This window comes from Ranitomeya variabilis, chromosome 7 (assembly GCF_051348905.1).
Source record: "Ranitomeya variabilis isolate aRanVar5 chromosome 7, aRanVar5.hap1, whole genome shotgun sequence".
NCBI classification, from domain to species: Eukaryota; Metazoa; Chordata; class Amphibia; order Anura; family Dendrobatidae; genus Ranitomeya; species Ranitomeya variabilis.
Window position 1 is genome coordinate 228,195,470 of NC_135238.1, and position 17,936 is coordinate 228,213,405.

Sequence of the window (17,936 nt, forward strand, 5' to 3'; positions counted from 1 at the left end):
AAAACATCGCTGCTGTTAATCAACTCGTGTAATCAATGACACCACATCGGCGTCGTTAATTAACCTCCATGGTTTGATCCGAACACAGAGGGAATCCAAAAAACGAAGGCAAAAGCGCAGGTAAAATATGTATTACATTGTATGCCTTGAGTATTACACTAGTCCCTTTTTTTTTTTTTTTACACAGCCTTCACTTTGCAGAATACATTATGTAATATTGCATTAGTTTGGACCTCTAGGAACGCTGTGAAGCCAAGGAGGAAAAACTTCTATATTTATATATTTTGATTTTCTAATTCATTTTATAAACTTATTTTTTTAACAATTTTTTAATGCTATTAGACGACTGGAATCCAGAAATTATATATTATAGTATTTTTTTTTTGTGATCTCCTGTTAAAGGGTTATTCCCATCTTAATAGATGCATGTACTTGGTTAGCGCTTTTAAAAACAAGCACTTTTGCATTTCACTGCTTATTAAAATTTTCAGGCGTTCTTGAGATATTAACACTTTTACTTACATCTTGTTGCCTAGGAAACCGACCAACACTGCTGTCTAGCTTGTAAGCACTGCGCCAAAGCTGTGTAGTACTAATAGGTAACAGTGCGCTGCAGCGAGCCTGGACAGGTTTAAAACAGTGCTTACAAGCTTAAATGAAAAGAGCTTGTAAGCACTGTGCATGTTCTGCTCCCTAGCAGCGGTGGTCGGCCTCCAAGGCAATAAGTTGTAAACAAAAGAAAAGTGTTGATGTCTCTGAAACTTTTAATAAGCAGAAAATAGCAAAAGTGTTTTTACAAGCACTGTCTGATAATATTCATCTATAAACATGGGAATATCCTTTTGAGATCTGTGGCAGGGCTTAATAAGAGAACAAAGGTGGCAGACCCAGGGGCCTTAATCCATCGGCACATCACGATCATTATTCTGGAGGAGATGGTGACGAACAGTAACTGAGGGCCCCTCCGCCCATCATTCAATCGTTTAGATACCATGGTTCGTAATGACTGAGACATCTAAGGCGATACAATCTGCAGCAAGCTCTAGTGCACCTGAACGCGACATGTGATCGTCGTCAGAAGGCGTTAATAAAACACTAAGCAGCAAAATCATGAGCCACCTAGTGGTGACGGAAGGCAGACAGAAACTCATCATTTTTGTATGCAAGGGATAAGTGGCTCGGTATCAGAAAATAGGTGCACTGCCTGCACTAAAGACGTTTTACTGACTAAATAAATCATTACAGATGTGGTGTAAAAAGTGGATATTTCCTTTAAGAGAGCACATTTGTGTTGGAAGATTCTGTAGCTTCTAGTGTTGAAAAAAAATATTTAGCAGGCCAGTGGTCCAGTGGTTGCATCAGTAGTCACAGCGAACGTTCTCCTACCGGCTGGCATCTCTTCTGATAACATAGCCTACTAATCAGAAGAGGCGCTGGCGATGTCGGGAGGTAGGAGGAGGTTCAGCTCTGGTCTGGTGGACGCGGACTTATAACATGGCTACATGACCAGGGTCCTGGAGTCCGCCAGTGTGAAGGGCTCTGGTCTGGTGGACGCGGACTTATAACATGGCTACATGACCAGGGTCCTGGAGTCCGCCAGTGTGAAGGGCTCTGGTCTGGTGGACACGGACTTATAACATGGCTACATGACCAGGGTCCTGGAGTCCGCCAGTGTGAAGGGCTCTGGTCTGGTGGACGCAGACTTATAACATGGCTACATGACCAGGGTCCTGGAGTCCGCCAGTGTGAAGGGCTCTGGTCTGGTGGACATGGACTTATAACATGGCTACATGACCAGGGTCCTGGAGTCCGCCAGTTTGAAGGGCTCTGGTCTGGTGGACACGGACTTATAACATGGCTACATGACCAGGGTCCTGGAGTCCGCCAGTTTGAAGGGCTCTGGTCTGGTGGACGCAGACTAATAACATGGCTACATGACCAGGGTCCTGGAGTCCGCCAGTGTGAAGGGCTCTGGTCTGGTGGACACGGACTTATAACATGGCTACATGACCAGGGTCCTGGAGTCCGCCAGTGTGAAGGGCTCTGGTCTGGTGGACGCAGACTTATAACATGGCTACATGACCAGGGTCCTGGAGTCCGCCAGTGTGAAGGGCTCTGGTCTGGTGGACACGGACTTATAACATGGCTACATGACCAGGGTCCTGGAGTCCGCCAGTTTGAAGGGCTCTGGTCTGGTGGACGCAGACTAATAACATGGCTACATGACCAGGGTCCTGGAGTCCGCCAGTGTGAAGGGCTCTGGTCTGGTGGACACGGACTTATAACATGGCTACATGACCAGGGTCCTGGAGTCCGCCAGTTTGAAGGGCTCTGGTCTGGTGGACGCGGACTTATAACATGGCTACATGACCAGGGTCCTGGAAATGTTTTCAACATTGAAGACAAATAGGAAGAGTCATGTGGAAGTGACGCCCCCATAAAGGACGCCCCCTATTATATCTTGGATAGCACAACAGACTTTACCTGTACATAAGACAGATGGGGACATCCTCACATTCCCTCTCCTCATATAGAGTATCCGGACACTCCTGACCACCATTCACAGCATCTTGTAATAGTATCCTGTATCGCCACTGTTTCACCGGGGAGGCGTTTCCTAAAATGGATTGAAACGGTCAAATTACTATATGAATAAGCCATCATGGTCTTCAGAAGACATGTCCCTTAATCCAGAGGCACATAAAGCCGTCAGCAGCGCTCTCACATTAGCGGGACGCAGAGTCCTACACCAAGGAGTCCCACTTGGAAAAATCCACATCCATAAATAAGTAGACAGCATCCAAACGGTTAGCAGAGATGAAATGGAGATGTATAATGCCTAATACGTAATGGCTAGGCTTCAACATGTTGTAGGTCTTCATCAAGCAACTTGGTAAAGACCCGTAACAGCTCGAATCAGTGCAGCCAGCAAACATGTAGGAAGCTCGATTTGATCCTATCTATTGGAGAATCAGCATAGCGGGGTGATAATAATCTATAGTGATCGGTCCGGACATTGGTGTATTGCCCATTCTGCAACCTACCCCTCTTGAGACTACTGTAAATATCAGGTGGAATCTTGGAGCGGATGACTCAATCCTTCTGTCACACTGGCTCATTCCTATGGTATATGCATTAGCCTACCACAATAGCACATACCGGCCTCATACTTACACTTTGGACAATCCTTACTTGTTAGAGAGGCCCATTGACTATACAAAGATCAGAAAGTGTTCCATTACTAAGACCCCAGCCCCCAATGATCAGTTGTAATCTGTGGGAGACCCTGGCAGCAAGTTTTCTATTTCCCTGCAGCGCTCCAAGAGGCAAAATTCAGTATTACACAACGCACCTTCATATCAAATGGTTGTCTAAGACTTGTACTGCCAGAGATCCTCTCTACCCCACTGGCTAGAATATGCCCACCCATCACAATTAACTCAGAATTACCCACTAGGGTATATTATAGTGGGTTTCTAAATTGGGCAAGCTCTTTAAGAATCAAACCAAGACAACAAGAAGAAGTGATCTTGGTGACACACCCGAGTCATCTATGCACACATGTTAAAGCTGACTTCAAACATAGGTTATTGATGGTCCAAATTCGGATCAAAATACGCAGACTGGACCCGGGTCTCCTAACCCGAACACAGACTCAGATATGCCTTTTAGGCTGTGGAGTTGGAGTGAGGAGACCAATGGCAGGTTCAGACATTGCAGTCCATTTGGAGGGTGAATGTTGGATGTCTGAAGACCGAGAGCCAAAATCAAGGGTGTACGGAACACCAAGGCAAAGCTCAGCTCTTCTTTTAAAGGAAAGTCAAAAACTGTACAAGGATCCCCTCTTTACAGACCCCACAAAATTAGTAATCGGCTCATTAATTTTGGAAAACCAATGGGGGTGTAAACCAGCATCAAGTGTTACTGTCCAGGTAGAAATTGGGGTGACATCAACCAGCTCCAGAAGAAACCCCATATTAATAATTGCCCTGGAGCCGATAAATGTCTATGTGCACCACTGGCTATAAAGGGTGATAAGTTTATAATTTACAGGATAGAACTAAGTATTTAGAGGGTTAAGTTTTCCCTCTCCTATTTATGGACTGATGCATTCTGCAGAATGTTTTACATAGATACTTATCTCACACGCTGAGGAGAAGTGAGCTTTCCCCATGAACATTATATCATTTCTTTCTATAATTGCGCAGGTATTTTGAGCAGCTGATAATAGTAGCACAGATGTTGCAGATTCCATTCAAGGAGCGCGTAAGACTATTATTCCTTTCATTAGTGCTCGAATGTTCAGGCAGTGTAGCCCAGGGACATGGAGGCTCTGTCAGGTTCACTGCGCGTTCAGCACGCTCCACTCACTACTCATTTATATATTGGCTTTATAGACAACAAACATACAAAGACGGGCTTCATATTACACGTCACAGCATAGATAATTCCAAAGATATACGATATACTAAATCATGCTTCTCTGCTTTGTATTATATGCCCAGAGGAGAAGGGAAAGGGAACTGACAACTATTCTGAATGTATTTCTGGTCCAAGAAAATGGTTGTCACTTCTAATAATACCGACACAAAAATAAAAACATTGTAACTATAATACCGTCTGATGTACAAAAGAAACATTAATGCTACCACCTATCTACAAGAATTGAAGTACTATAATATTGCCATCTATATACAAAAAGATAATTACTATAATACTGCCCCTATGTACAAGAATATAACTACTATAATACTGCTCCTATGTACAAGAATATAACTACTATAATACTACCCCTATGTACAAGAATATAACTCCTATAATACTGATCCTATGTACAAGAATATAACTACTATAATACTGCCCCTATGTACAAGAATATAACTACTATAATACTGCCCCTATGTACAAGAATATAACTCCTATAATACTGATCCTATGTACAAGAATATAACTACTATAATACTGCTCCTATGTACAATAATATAACTACTATAATACTGCTCCTATGTACAAGAATATAACTACTATAATACTGCTCCTATGTACAAGAATATAACTACTTTAATACTGCCCCTATGTACAAGAATATAACTACTATAATACTGCCCTTATGTACAAGAATATAACTACTATAATACCGCCTCTATGTACAAGAATATAACTACTATAATACTGCTCCTATGTACAAGAATATAACTACTATAATACTGCCCCTATGTACAATAATATAACTACTATAATACTGCCCTTATGTACAAGAATATAACTACTATAATACTGCCCCTATGTACAAGAATATAACTACTATAATACCGCCTCTATGTACAAGAATATAACTACTATAATACTGCTCCTATGTACAAGAATATAACTACTATAATACTGCCCCTATGTACAATAATATAACTACTATAATACTGCCCTTATGTACAAGAATATAACTACTATAATACTGCTCCTATGTACAAGAATATAACTACTATAATACTGCTCCTATGTACAAGAATATAACTACTATAATACTGCTCCTATGTACAAGAATATAACTACTATAATACTGCCCCTATGTACAAGAATATAACTACCATAATGCTGATCATTACAAAGTCTGCTATAGAAACATACTCACCAGGCTGACATGCTTTAGGGCACGGAGTCCAGTCGCTAAATAAAGTCACAATACAATCCTTAGTACAAGGCAAAGTACAGGACCGAAATGTGTCAGGTTTGGTAGATTCTGGGCATCTAAAAAGTATAAAAGAAGCACAATGTTAAATCTAGATGTCTCTCAATATTTGTATCTATTATCTATCTATCTATCTGTTATCTATCATCTATTATCCATCTATTATCTATTGATTATCTATCATCTATCTATTATCTATCTATCTATCATCTATCTATCCTTAGCGCTCTCTAGAGGTGAGGCAGGAATACATAATTTAATTGTATGATGAGGACGGTATCGGAGCCTCCACTCTTCTCCATTGTCCATCCTCAGTGTTCTCTTCCCCTTCACATTTAGTAAATGTGCACAGATATTAATCAAAGAGTGAAATCTCCAGCATAGACGCCTTTCACATAGATGATGAATCTCGTTGGAATCATTGTACACAAGTTTTTGTTATTTTGCATTCCATTAACATTTAGTAAATGACCTTTTGCTGGTGACGTGGCCTCCGTGACTCTTCATACAGGAGACTCTCCGGGTTTGCACCCCCAGGGCACATGCCGCCTCGTTGTTCCAGCCCATGGTGGCGTTAGCTTGTGCTATCTTTACGTCTGCCGCGCACGGTTCCCATGGTGATGCCTCCCAGTAAAATGTCGAGCAGGGATGGTCGTTGCACAATCGATACTCATACAAGGCTTGGTTTGAAGGACAGAGCTTTCCACCTGCAGCAGACGAGGATTGATATCATTGTGTTACGTGAGATTCCATCGTGTCCGTGAATTGCAGTTTAAACCAAAAAATACATTTCTGATTAATTCCTTTAAAACGTTCATTGTAAAGGTGTAACTATCATGACAAGCCCTGTCCATCTACTGTAAAATGCAAACTTGTCAACTCTTCAGGAGCATTTGGAGGCAGCTAGTTCCTTCCAAAACTTCCTTTCTGGGCCATTTTGGGAAGATTCAGTGGTCCTCAGATGCTCCAAAAGAACGCATCAGCAAGGCAAAAGTGGGCACTCATGAAAAAAGAAGTCATGGAAATGTAGGGAAACATCTTAACCCTAGAAGGTCATTCTAAAGTTTCAGTTTCAAGTTTGCCATGTATGTAATTATGGCATATGGAACATCACAGACAAGGGTCCACCACTCAAGACCACCATCTGGAGAGCCACTAAAGATGGAAATACACTTTGGATCACTATGTTCTCAACTAATGGCTAAACCTCGTGACCCCTTACGAATACATGCAGGCTCTGCTCGGCCAATCTTGTCTGTTTTCCTAGTAGACAAGGGTGTTGGTCAATGCCATGCCTGCCTCTTCTTCCCTGGAAACGTACACAGGTGCCCATTCACACAGCGCTGCCGGGCACTCACCTTCTCCGGGGTAGGCGAGGATTGACCTGGTTCTGCTTTGCTTCCCTTCTGCATTTTTAGTAGAACAAGACCTGGAGCACGGCGACCAGTCCGACCATTCGCTGATGACACAGTCCAGACTGCAGGGCACCTTACATACCAGCTGCACGGGGGGCTCATCCACACACCGCTCCGAAGACACAGGAAAGCCTACAATGGAATAGAGACTTTTAGCCTTATGGGTGATCACTTCCACATTGGGAAATGAGCGGCGCTGGTAACGTTGGTTTGGGAGATACCGACCGGAATGAATAGGACAGGTTAAATAATGCTGCACACATAGTGTACACATCCCCGCAGGTGTCTGCCTGTGCATTATCATCAGCGCTGCTAACATCCCGGTGCAGAATGGCATCAGCATTGGCAGACAACCCCTATAAATTATAAATGTGATGCAACATAGATTTATGTTCTGTGAGGGATTGCATACAACGGTCTGCCTCTAAGAGAGGGGAGGAAACAGTCTACAGAATATTGAGATACATAGGCACAAAAAAATGCACTTTTTAATCAAATTCCTATAGTGTTAATATGTTACTTCCCCTTTAAATTCCATTCTCACTCATATCCACCATTGCTGTGAGTTTCCACTATAAAATATGCATGGGCCCGGATCTGCTGTTTGTTGAGAAACTGCGTGCTGTTCCAGGCTGTGATCAATCTGCATGGACAGAACATGCCGGCTTCTGGGGTAATTGAATTGTCGCTATTCTGTTTTCTACCTTTCTGAGTTATTCCCAGAACTGAATCTTTCTAAATTTAATGCTGGGAATAAATGCAGAGGACTCGCTGTGAAAGTTCTATGGACAGAAAAATTGTGTCATCTTGTTTTTCCAGCTGCTGCTAAACTGAAACTACAGCTCCTATTAAAGTGAATGGGATCTGAGCTGCAGTACCCAAGAATGACCACTAGGGTGCTGTGCTCTTTTGGCTCTGTCTACTGTTTACTTTCAGGACCTGCAAACAGCTGATCAGTGGGTGTTCTGGGTGTTGACCTGATACTGATGAACTATCCTAAGGATTGGTTTTGAATATCTAAATCCTGGAGAACCCCCTTAATTATTGTATAAATGAAAGTTTCTGCATTTTATTAAAATATTTTGGAGAATTAATTAAGGCTGATATTTCACATGAATCTGTTTAAAATTGACACTAATGTTAGAAATATTAATAATTTTGTTGAACTGCACCCTCCCGCTACGCCCCGGACACTTTGCAAAACTTTTGGTGGAGAGCAATGAAAAACTGGAAAAAGTTGTAAATTATGCAACAAATGTGGGGCGCGCTGTAGTTTTTGAAACTTTCCAAAAAGAAAAGTGAGATTAGTAAATACTTTGAGTTTCACTTCCTCACCACTTTCAAGATATCAGTGAGTGACAGTGACTGAGAATTATCAATTAATAATGAATAATTATCAATTAATAATAAATAATTATTATTATCTTATCTAGAGAACATAGTACACACCAGTCAGATAACTCTGCAGCCACCAATGTGCAGGGAAAAGAAGAGTCTGGAAACTACTAACCTTTAATGAACCCAGCAGCAAAAATGATTTTTAGCCTTAAATATATGCATTTAAGTTAAAAAAAAACATTGTCCCAACAGTAGCCATTTTCTTTCATTTTTTTATTTCTGAAAATATAAATTGTTGGAATTAACAGGAAGTGGTGGATGGGTCTTTATCTCTGTACAGGAAGTGGTGGGTGAGTGTCACAAAATGACTAGGTATGGTGAGCACCTACCTGATCCTCAAACTAGGGGGCACCCGTGTCTATCCCTGTCCCACAGATTACCTTGGAAGGTGGAGACACCGGGTACACGTAACTTGCTATACTCCTATCTTAAATCTTATGCGTTGCTTCCCCCACCCAGGGAGGTGCGAGGCTGAAGTCTATAGGATTACATTAACCAGACAGACAAGAGTAGACAGACAGGGTTGAAAGCAAACTACAAATTATACAAATATACTCACAAAACAACAGAGTGGAACACGGGAGAGATAGGAAGGAAAAACTAAACAGGAGATGATGAGGATAACCTGTTATGGACTGGTAATTTAGGAGCGACATGCGACTAGCTCTGAGCAGGTGGTAACTATACAGACCGCAGTTCCTGATCTTAACACAACACTAGAAGTAGCCGTGGGATGTTCCTGTCACTCCCTGGACACCTCGTCACAGCCGGAGAACTAGCTACCCCTAAAGGTAGAAATAGGAAAGCTATCTTGCCTCAGAGAAAATCCCCAAAGGATAGGACAACCCCCCACAAATAATGACTGTGAGAGGAGAAGGAAATGACATACGTAGTATGAAACAAGATTTAGCAAAGGAGGCCACTTCTAGCTAGATAGATAGTACAGGAAAGAACACTGTGCGGTCAGTAATAAAAACTAGAAAAAGTCCACCGCAGAGATATGCAAAAATCTCCACACCTGACTAAAGGTGTGGAGGGCAAAATCTGCAGCCCAGAGCTTCCAGCTTAGCTGAATAGATCCATACTGATAAGCTGGACAAATGAACAAAACATAGAATGTGCTGAACAAGTGGACTGCAAAAGGACAAGCAAGGACTTATCTTTGCTGAACGGGTCAGAGTGTCAGGGAAATCCAAAAGAGCCGTGACTCCAAGCAGGAACAATTGACAACTGGCATTGATTGAGGGATAAGGCCAGACTAAAATAGCCGAGCCAGAAAGACGATCAGTGGAAGCAGCTGCTGATGCTAAATCTAAGAAGCAGCTATACCACTCAAAACCACAGGAGGGAGCCCAAGAGCAGAATTCACAAAAGCGCTACTTACAACCACCGGAGGGAGCCCAAGAGCGGAATTCACAACAATAACCATGAAAACCAACTCCAAGCAGAAATCTCCTGAACAACTTTCCAACCTTCTACTCCAAACACTGAAGTTCTCCAACACCTAACCAGGAAGTAGAACCATCACTGGCAATTCCCAAGTGCCAGTGGCAAGCATGTATACCATAGGGGAGTGGCTAACACAGAACAGCTGAGACAATTCAGGATGGAGAGCTCCAGGAGATAAACGGAACTGATTAACCCTTGCAATGACAGCAAGGAAAAAAAGAGTTTAATGGGATGTGAAGCAGTTCTAATGCGTGCAGGATTTCATGTGACCAGATGCATGGTAGTGAGTCTATGTCTCTGTACAGGAAGTAGTGGGTGAGTCTTTGCCCCTCTACAGGAAGTGGTGGGTAAGTCTATCTCTTTACAGGAAGTGGTGAGTGAGTATCCCTCTACAGGTAATGGTGTTGGAATTTTTATCTCTCTACAGGAAGTGGTGGGTATGTCTTTGTTGCTCTACAGGAAGTAAGAGGCAGGTATTTGTCCCTTCAGGAATTGGTGGTTGGGTCTTTGTCTTTACAGATTGTGGGGCATATCTATGTTTCTCTGCTGCCAACTCCTCTTTTGTCTGTCAAGCATACAGGTATATTAAAAATGTGGGATTTAAGTTTTGATTAGGCAAGAAACTGGGCAATGGCAGGAGCGATGCATACTAGGAAGTGATGAAAAGTTCCAGCACCTATAGTGCTGGCATAATTCATGTAAAAATGGAACAACCTACTCAAAAACTGTGGATGGAATGGTCATATAGAGTATGAGAATTCAGACATTTTCTACATATATTAGACTGGTATGTGCTCCAGCAGCAGTTTTACTGTATTGTAGGGGATAAGAACAGCAAGATCATGCTTCTGTGAAGATTTTGTGTGAAAGGACAGCTTCACTATAATTATTACAGCGTGTCCTTTAATTGTATGTACCATAACGGTCAATGCAGGATGTGACCTTGTAGAGGAGCTTATTCAATGGTGGAAAAAAAAAACAATGTGTAACTTCACATAGCATTATAGCCTGCACGGATCTACAGAGGGTGCAATCATATATAATCGCCTCCCTCTCTTGAGTAAAATACACACAAACCATACTGTGCTGACATATGCTGCCATCTCAGCAGAACGCAGCGGAGAACACTTACATCAGTAGGGAAATAAGCCTGAAAGATTGTTAACAAAGCAGACATAAGCGTGGAGAGGAGAGCTGCGTGCCAAAAACGACAGCTCATTATCCAATACAGACAACGACAACAATCCTTTATGCGTTCACGTAAGATCATTATACCGGCAGCTCATACATGAATGATGGTTTTACATATCATAGAATAGCTGAAGTAACAGCAAAACTAGCAATCCCATAATACGGCACCATCACTGGAATCCCCTCCTTTTAGCCAAAGGCAAGTTTCCATCATTCCTGATATACACATGTAATATGGTCTGCAGACCATTTTTAAGATCTCTGCTTGTCAGCAAATGAAAAGTTCCTGACGATTATAACTAGTCTGCGGCCTTCTGTGAGATACAATGTATCCAACATGAATATCTCTCTTCGCTACAATGTATCTGTGCAGATCAAATGCGTCACTAGAGAGTCTGGAAAACTGGGTGTAATTCATCATCTGTGAGAATTAGTAAATTTGGAAACATTTTCAGTTTCAGGATGTAAAGAAGAACATTTCCAGCAAGCAGGGATCTTGAAAATTAAACACAAAGCACATTTAGGAAGACCTAAAACATGTTGGTCCAACTTGCCTGCATAGCCCATAGGACTGAAAGGAGGGAAACTTTAATTCTCTGTGATGGACAGTGGCTGTCTAACTGGGGCTCCTACTTCAAGTGTGTAGTGAAATATGTATAGGTATGAATGTATGTCTAGCAGTAATTTAACAATTTAACATCTGTCCTGAGACTGCAGGTCTCACAGGGTGCACAGCATATGTTATCCTGAGAAGGCAGTCTCCTGTCTCCAATCTCGCCAGGGGGTCTGGCTAGGAACCAGGAAGGGGAAACGTTTCACACCTTCTGGCTCTTTTGAAGAGAGATGTCAATTACAGCCTGACACTATCTATCCATGAGAAATGTTATACAAAGAGTTTCAGAGGAAATAATATATTCATTGGTGGAGTGGCCATGGTCCCGTCACAAACCAGCAATTATAATATTAACATGAGAGGCTGGTCTAGAAATTTGACCTCCAGGTTGACTCTATAAATTAGGCCTACACACATAGAAAGATGTTCGCATGTGGGGGCAGCCTGGAAGCTGATGTGATCCATTCCATATTTTTCCCTCCCCCAGGGACAGAGAATCAGAATGCAAAGTTTGATATTTCTGTAAGTTTTCTTCATTTTATTTTGTAACTGTTTTTGCATATTTGTATGTCACTTTATATTTCCATATTTTTATACTCTTTATTGTAAGCACTGTACCTTTTCTATTAAAGCTTAAAACTTTAAGTCTGAACCTTGTATGCTCTAAAGAATCCATAGCCTTAAAGTGTGTGATCCTTATGATTGGCAGACAGTAGTAGTGATATTTCCGGGACTCATCGCCCATGTGTTCGGTGAGTAGTGGCAGCGTGTATGGGCGGGGTGTGTGGACTGTGTCGGTGTGTGATTTATGCTCCCATTACAGCATAGGACAGAGGTTGAATGCTGGATTGAGTGAGAGGAGATAGGTTAACCCTTACAGGTGCAACCCCAAGTCACGTGCTGAGAAGTGGGTACGTGACAACCTGTCAGACATTTCATTAATGATTATCCTGGGAAACCTCTTTAATGTAGGTTTTCAATTATATATGTGAACAAGGATACTCCTAATCACTGTCAGCAAGCAGAGATCTGGAAATTGATAATGGACAAAAATGAGTCAGATTGCAGATGTTCATTGGTTGGCTATCTTTATCTGAGTATGGAATAAAACAGTTTTCTGGAGTACTATACATATAAAATAAAATAAAATTCAAGAAGACTGCTGCATTTTATTAAAGTCCCCCTGAAATGGAGATAAACTCTGCAGATGAAAACAGGGAATGGCTAGACTGGCAATCCACCATAAAACGTATACAGCAAGTAGTGTGTTGATGAAAAATCTCCAATCGTATCTTCTGTTTGTATAACAAATAACTTTAGTATAATTAAAGGGGTTGTCCACTACTTTCAATTATCCCCCCAATGTATCCCCCCGGGGCCCCTGATGAATTGTGTAAATACCTTGCGTTGCCTTTTTCCCCTGTGAGCGGCGCTATGCTGGTGGCTGAGTCCGGGTCACGTGACCCGCAGGCTGCAGCCACCGCTAATTTCCGCCGACGTCACGTCAATTTCCAGACTCTGGAAATTGACGTGACGTCAGTAACAGGCGTGTCCCAGCCGCACAGTCAGCAGTCACTCAAGAGTGACTGGGCTGTGGGCGGGACTGTGCTGTGCTGGGGGTGGGCGGGGCTTTGCTGGGGGCGGGCAGGGCTGTGCATTGCAGGTGTCTGGTGCTGGGATCTGCTTGCTGAGATGTGCTGCGGCGGCGGCGGCTGATCCCGTGGCTGCGGCCGGTGCCGTGGCGGCGGCCGGTCCCGCGGCGGCTGGTGCGTCGGCGGCCGGTGCCCTGGCGGCGGCCGCTGGTGAGTCGACGGCCGGCCCCGCCGTGGCGGCGGCTGCGGCCGGTGCTGAAGGTGGCTGTGCGGTGGTGGTGGCGGCGGCGTTGTCTCTGTGTGCAGGCATGTCCAATGGGACTACAAGTCCCATCGGGCTCTGCCTGCTACAGTGACAGTGAGTGACACATTAGCCAATGATGGTACAGTAGTAGTCCCATCATCCGGCTAATGTGTTGAATGTAAAAAAAAATAAAAAAGAAAAAAAAAAAAACATATACAGTACATACATACATAGAACACATACAGGACATGCTGCATGCGACGACATGCGCCATGCGACGACATGCGGCATGCGACGACATGCGGCGACATGCGCCATGCGACGACATGCGCATACAGTACATACATACAGTACATACATACATACAGTACATACATACATTACATACAGTACATACATATAGACATACAGTACATAAAACATAGATTACATACTCACCATCACTTGTCACTTTGATCCCCGAAGCCATTGTCATCTGTAAAAAATATTAAAATAATAAACAAACACTATACTCCCTGATCCGCAGAAATCCAATTAAAACGAGTGTCCCACGACGATCTCCCGTGGAGAGCATGAGCATCAGCTGACGCAACCACTCACCAGGGGCACCAGGAACACAATGAGGGGAGGAAGGTATCCTTCCACAATGTATTCCCCACAATGTATTCCTACGCCCCTGTGAGAAAATAGTCCCTAGTCTCACTTTATGGCATGAAAGTTCCCACGCAGCTTTTTGCCATAAAGTGAGACCAGTGAACTTTAGTAACCTCAGTGATACACTGCAGGAGCCATTGCCTCCTGTCAGTGTGTCACTGAGGGTCCTATAGAGCGGTGACATCAACCCTAACCCTAACCCTAGCCGTAAACGTGACAGAAATACGTGGTACTTTAATACGTGGCACTTACATACGTGGCACTTAAATCCGTGGCACTGAAATCCGTGGCACTGAAATCTGTGGCACTGAAATACGTGGCACTGAAATACGTGGCACTGAAATACGTGGCACTTACATAGGTGGCACTGAAATACATGGCACTGAAATACGTGGCACTTAAATCCGTGGCACTGAAATACGTGTCACGTGGTACTTAAATACGTGGCACTTACATACGTGGCACTTACATACGTGGCACTTATATACGTGGCACGTGGCACTTACATAAGTGGCACTTATATACGTGGCACTTATATACGTGGCACTGAAATACGTGGCACTGAAATATCGTGGCACTATGACTGTCAGAAAATGTTCATTAAATGGTTAGGGGTGAGGTTAAGGTTTGGATCCCTTTATCACCCTGATGGTGGTGGGTGGTGTTTCAGTGTTTTTTTCTGTTTTTTTTTCTCTATAAAAACGCATGCGTTTTTAACGCAAACAAACGCATGTGCTTAAAAACGCATGCGTTTACATAGACAGCAATGCATTTTTTTGCCGCAAATAAACGCATGCGTTTTTTGCGGCAAAAAAACGCCGCTAAAAATTACTACAGGTTGCATTTCTGCAAATGAACGCGCGTACAAAAACGCATGCGTTGCCGAAAACGCGAAAAAACGCATGCGTATTTAATGTGTACGTTTAGGAAAAAAACGCATGCGTTTTTTAGCGCTAAAATGCAGCGTCCAAAAATGCAAGTGTGAAACCTGCCTCAGTGCCGGAATTGGCGCATCTTACAGATGCGCCATTTCTGGGGTTGCTGCGGACTGGTATTTGTAGCAGGGGGGGGGGACCAATATCCATGGCCCCTCTCTAGGCTATGAATATCAGCCCGCAGCTGTCTGCGTAGCCTTTCTGGCTATAAAATATAGGGGGACCCCACGTCATTTTTTTTGGGGGGGTCCCCCTATTTTAATAGCCAGTAAAGGCTACGCAGACAGCTGCGGGCTGATATTCATAGCAGGCTACAAATATTGGCCCCCGGCCGTCGGCTTTCCCCCTCTTGCGCAGAAAATTGCGCGGGAGCCCACGCCGTTTTTTTCAGTTTTTTATTAAATTAAACGCTCATTAAGGCCTGTTTCACACTTGCGTCGGCACGGGTCCATCGCTATGCGTTGGGCCGACGTACCGACGCACGTTGTGAAATTTGTGCACGTCGTGGGCAGCGGATGCAGTTTTTCAACGCATCCGCTGCCCATTCTGAAGTCCGGGGAGGAGGGGGCGGAGTTTTGGCCGCGCATGCGCGGTAGAAAATGGCAGACGCGACGGACGTACCAACGGTCCGCCAAAACACGACGCATCCGTTGCACGATGGACGCGACGTGTGGCCATCCGTCGCGATCCTTCACTAATACACGTCTATGGGTAAAAAACGCATCCTGTGAGCACATTTGCAGGATCCGTTTTTTTCCCAAAAAGACGGATTGCGGAAAACGCAAGTGTGAAAGTAGCCTTATAGAAACATAGGCCTTTCTATTATATATCTATGGATATATCTATCTATAGATATATTTATCTATAGATATATCTATAGATACATAGATGTATCCATCCATATATTTGGGTGCTTTCACACATCAGGTTTTTGCCGTGAGGCACAATCTGGCGAGTTTTGAAAAAAACGGATCCATTTTTTTCCGTCGGATCCGTTTTTTTCTCATAGAGTTTCATCCGTTTTTTGCCGGATCCGTCAAAAAAGCTGTTTCCGCCGGATGGAAAACACATACAGAGTAACGTTTTTTCTGTCCGGCGAAAAAACGCACAGCGACGGATCCGGCAAAAAAACGTATGAAACTGAGCTGTGAAATTATGAATCCGGCCTTGGAATCCGTTTTTTCATGCATGTTTCCATTCAAATCATGCACATTTTCCGTTTATTTACTTATTTCCAAAAACGGCATTAAAACCGCGCATAAACCGCACCAAAAAAAGCATAAAAACTGCACCAAAAACTGCATCAAAACCTGATGCAGTTTTGCTGCGGTTTTGATACAGTTTTTGGTGCAGTTTTGATGCAGTTCTTGGTGTGGTTTTGGTGCGGCTTTTTCCGCAGCATGTGCACAACAAGTCTGCGGCTCCCATAGACTTACATTGGTTGTGCAATACACTGCGGATTTGATGCAATTCAGTGCAGCAAAAAACGCTGCGGATCTGCAATCAGATCCGCAACGGGTGCACACAGCCTTAGCATTTAGTGAACCTAGCCAAAAAGCCAAGCAAAAAACAAGTGTGGGATTGCACTTTTTTGCCATTTCATTGCACTTTGAATTTTTTTCACATTTTCTGCTACACGACATGGTAAAACCAACGGTGTCTTCAAAAGTAGAACTTGTCCCGCAAAAAATAAGCCCTCACATGGCCATATTGACGGAAAAATTATGGCTCTGGAAAGAAGGGGAGTGATAAACGAAAACAAAAAAGCTCCAGGGGGTGAAGGGGTTTAGAAACATGGATATGGACATACCTATGGAAATAGACATAGATATATCTGTATCTATCTATCTATCTGTCTATCCATCTATCTATCTATCTATCTATCTATCTATCTGTCTATCCCATATCTATCTATCTGTCTATCCCATATCTATCTATCTGTCTATCCCATATCTATCTATCTATCTATCTATCTATCCCATATCTATCTATCTATCTATCTATCCCATATCTATCTATCTATCTATCTATCTATCCCATATCTATCTATCTATCTATCTATCTGTCTATCCCATATCTATCTATCTGTCTATCTATCCCATATCTATCTATCTGTCTATCCCATATCTATCTATCTATCTATCCCATATCTATCTATCTATCTATCCCATATCTATCTATCTATCTATCTATCCCATATCTATCTATCTATCTATCTATCTATCCCATATCTATCTATCTATCTATCTATCTATCTATCTGTCTATCCCATATCTATCTATCTGTCTATCTATCCCATATCTATCTATCTGTCTATCCCATATCTATCTATCTATCTATCCCTCTATCTGTGTGTAATGGAGTGTGGGTTGGACAAATGTAAAAGAGGAGGTTGGACAGAAATGACATCACAAATCTTACTGAAGCTAGAGGGGGGAGAGGAGGGAGGGGTTTGGGTGTGTTTTGGAGTGGGTGTGGTAGGTTTGTGCTTAGTAGCAGTGCAATGCATCATGGAACTTGTAGTATTAGAGCACAGTAACTCAGGAGAAAGGAAGTTGTCGATTAACCCCATGAGAGCTGAATCCAGCACTAAAGATGTGCTGCTACAGCATGATAAAAGGTAATATTGCTAAAATAAACACAGTAGATGTTTTCAGTGGCCCATAATAGCAAGATTTATGACAAAAAAAAAAAAAAAGGTTATAGTAGTGGACAACTTCTTTAATGTCTCTGTTATAAGGATGTCTGTTTGATGCATA

At 42.8% G+C, this 17,936-nt stretch overlaps 1 protein-coding gene across 3 annotated transcripts in view; it reads right to left on the minus strand.

Moving 5' to 3' along the window:
- The window catches only part of THSD7B (thrombospondin type 1 domain containing 7B), a 453,156-nt gene that overhangs the window by 223,274 nt on the left and 211,946 nt on the right, over positions 1-17,936 (minus strand). For all 3 annotated transcript variants that reach the window (XM_077273034.1, XM_077273033.1, XM_077273032.1), the window contains exons 8-11: positions 7,045-7,233; positions 6,159-6,393; positions 5,630-5,745; positions 2,485-2,617 (exon numbers count right to left, since the gene is read on the minus strand). In XM_077273034.1, coding sequence (XP_077129149.1) covers positions 2,485-2,617; positions 5,630-5,745; positions 6,159-6,393; positions 7,045-7,233 — 673 coding nt within the window. The remainder of the gene's footprint in view (positions 1-2,484; positions 2,618-5,629; positions 5,746-6,158; positions 6,394-7,044; positions 7,234-17,936) is intronic.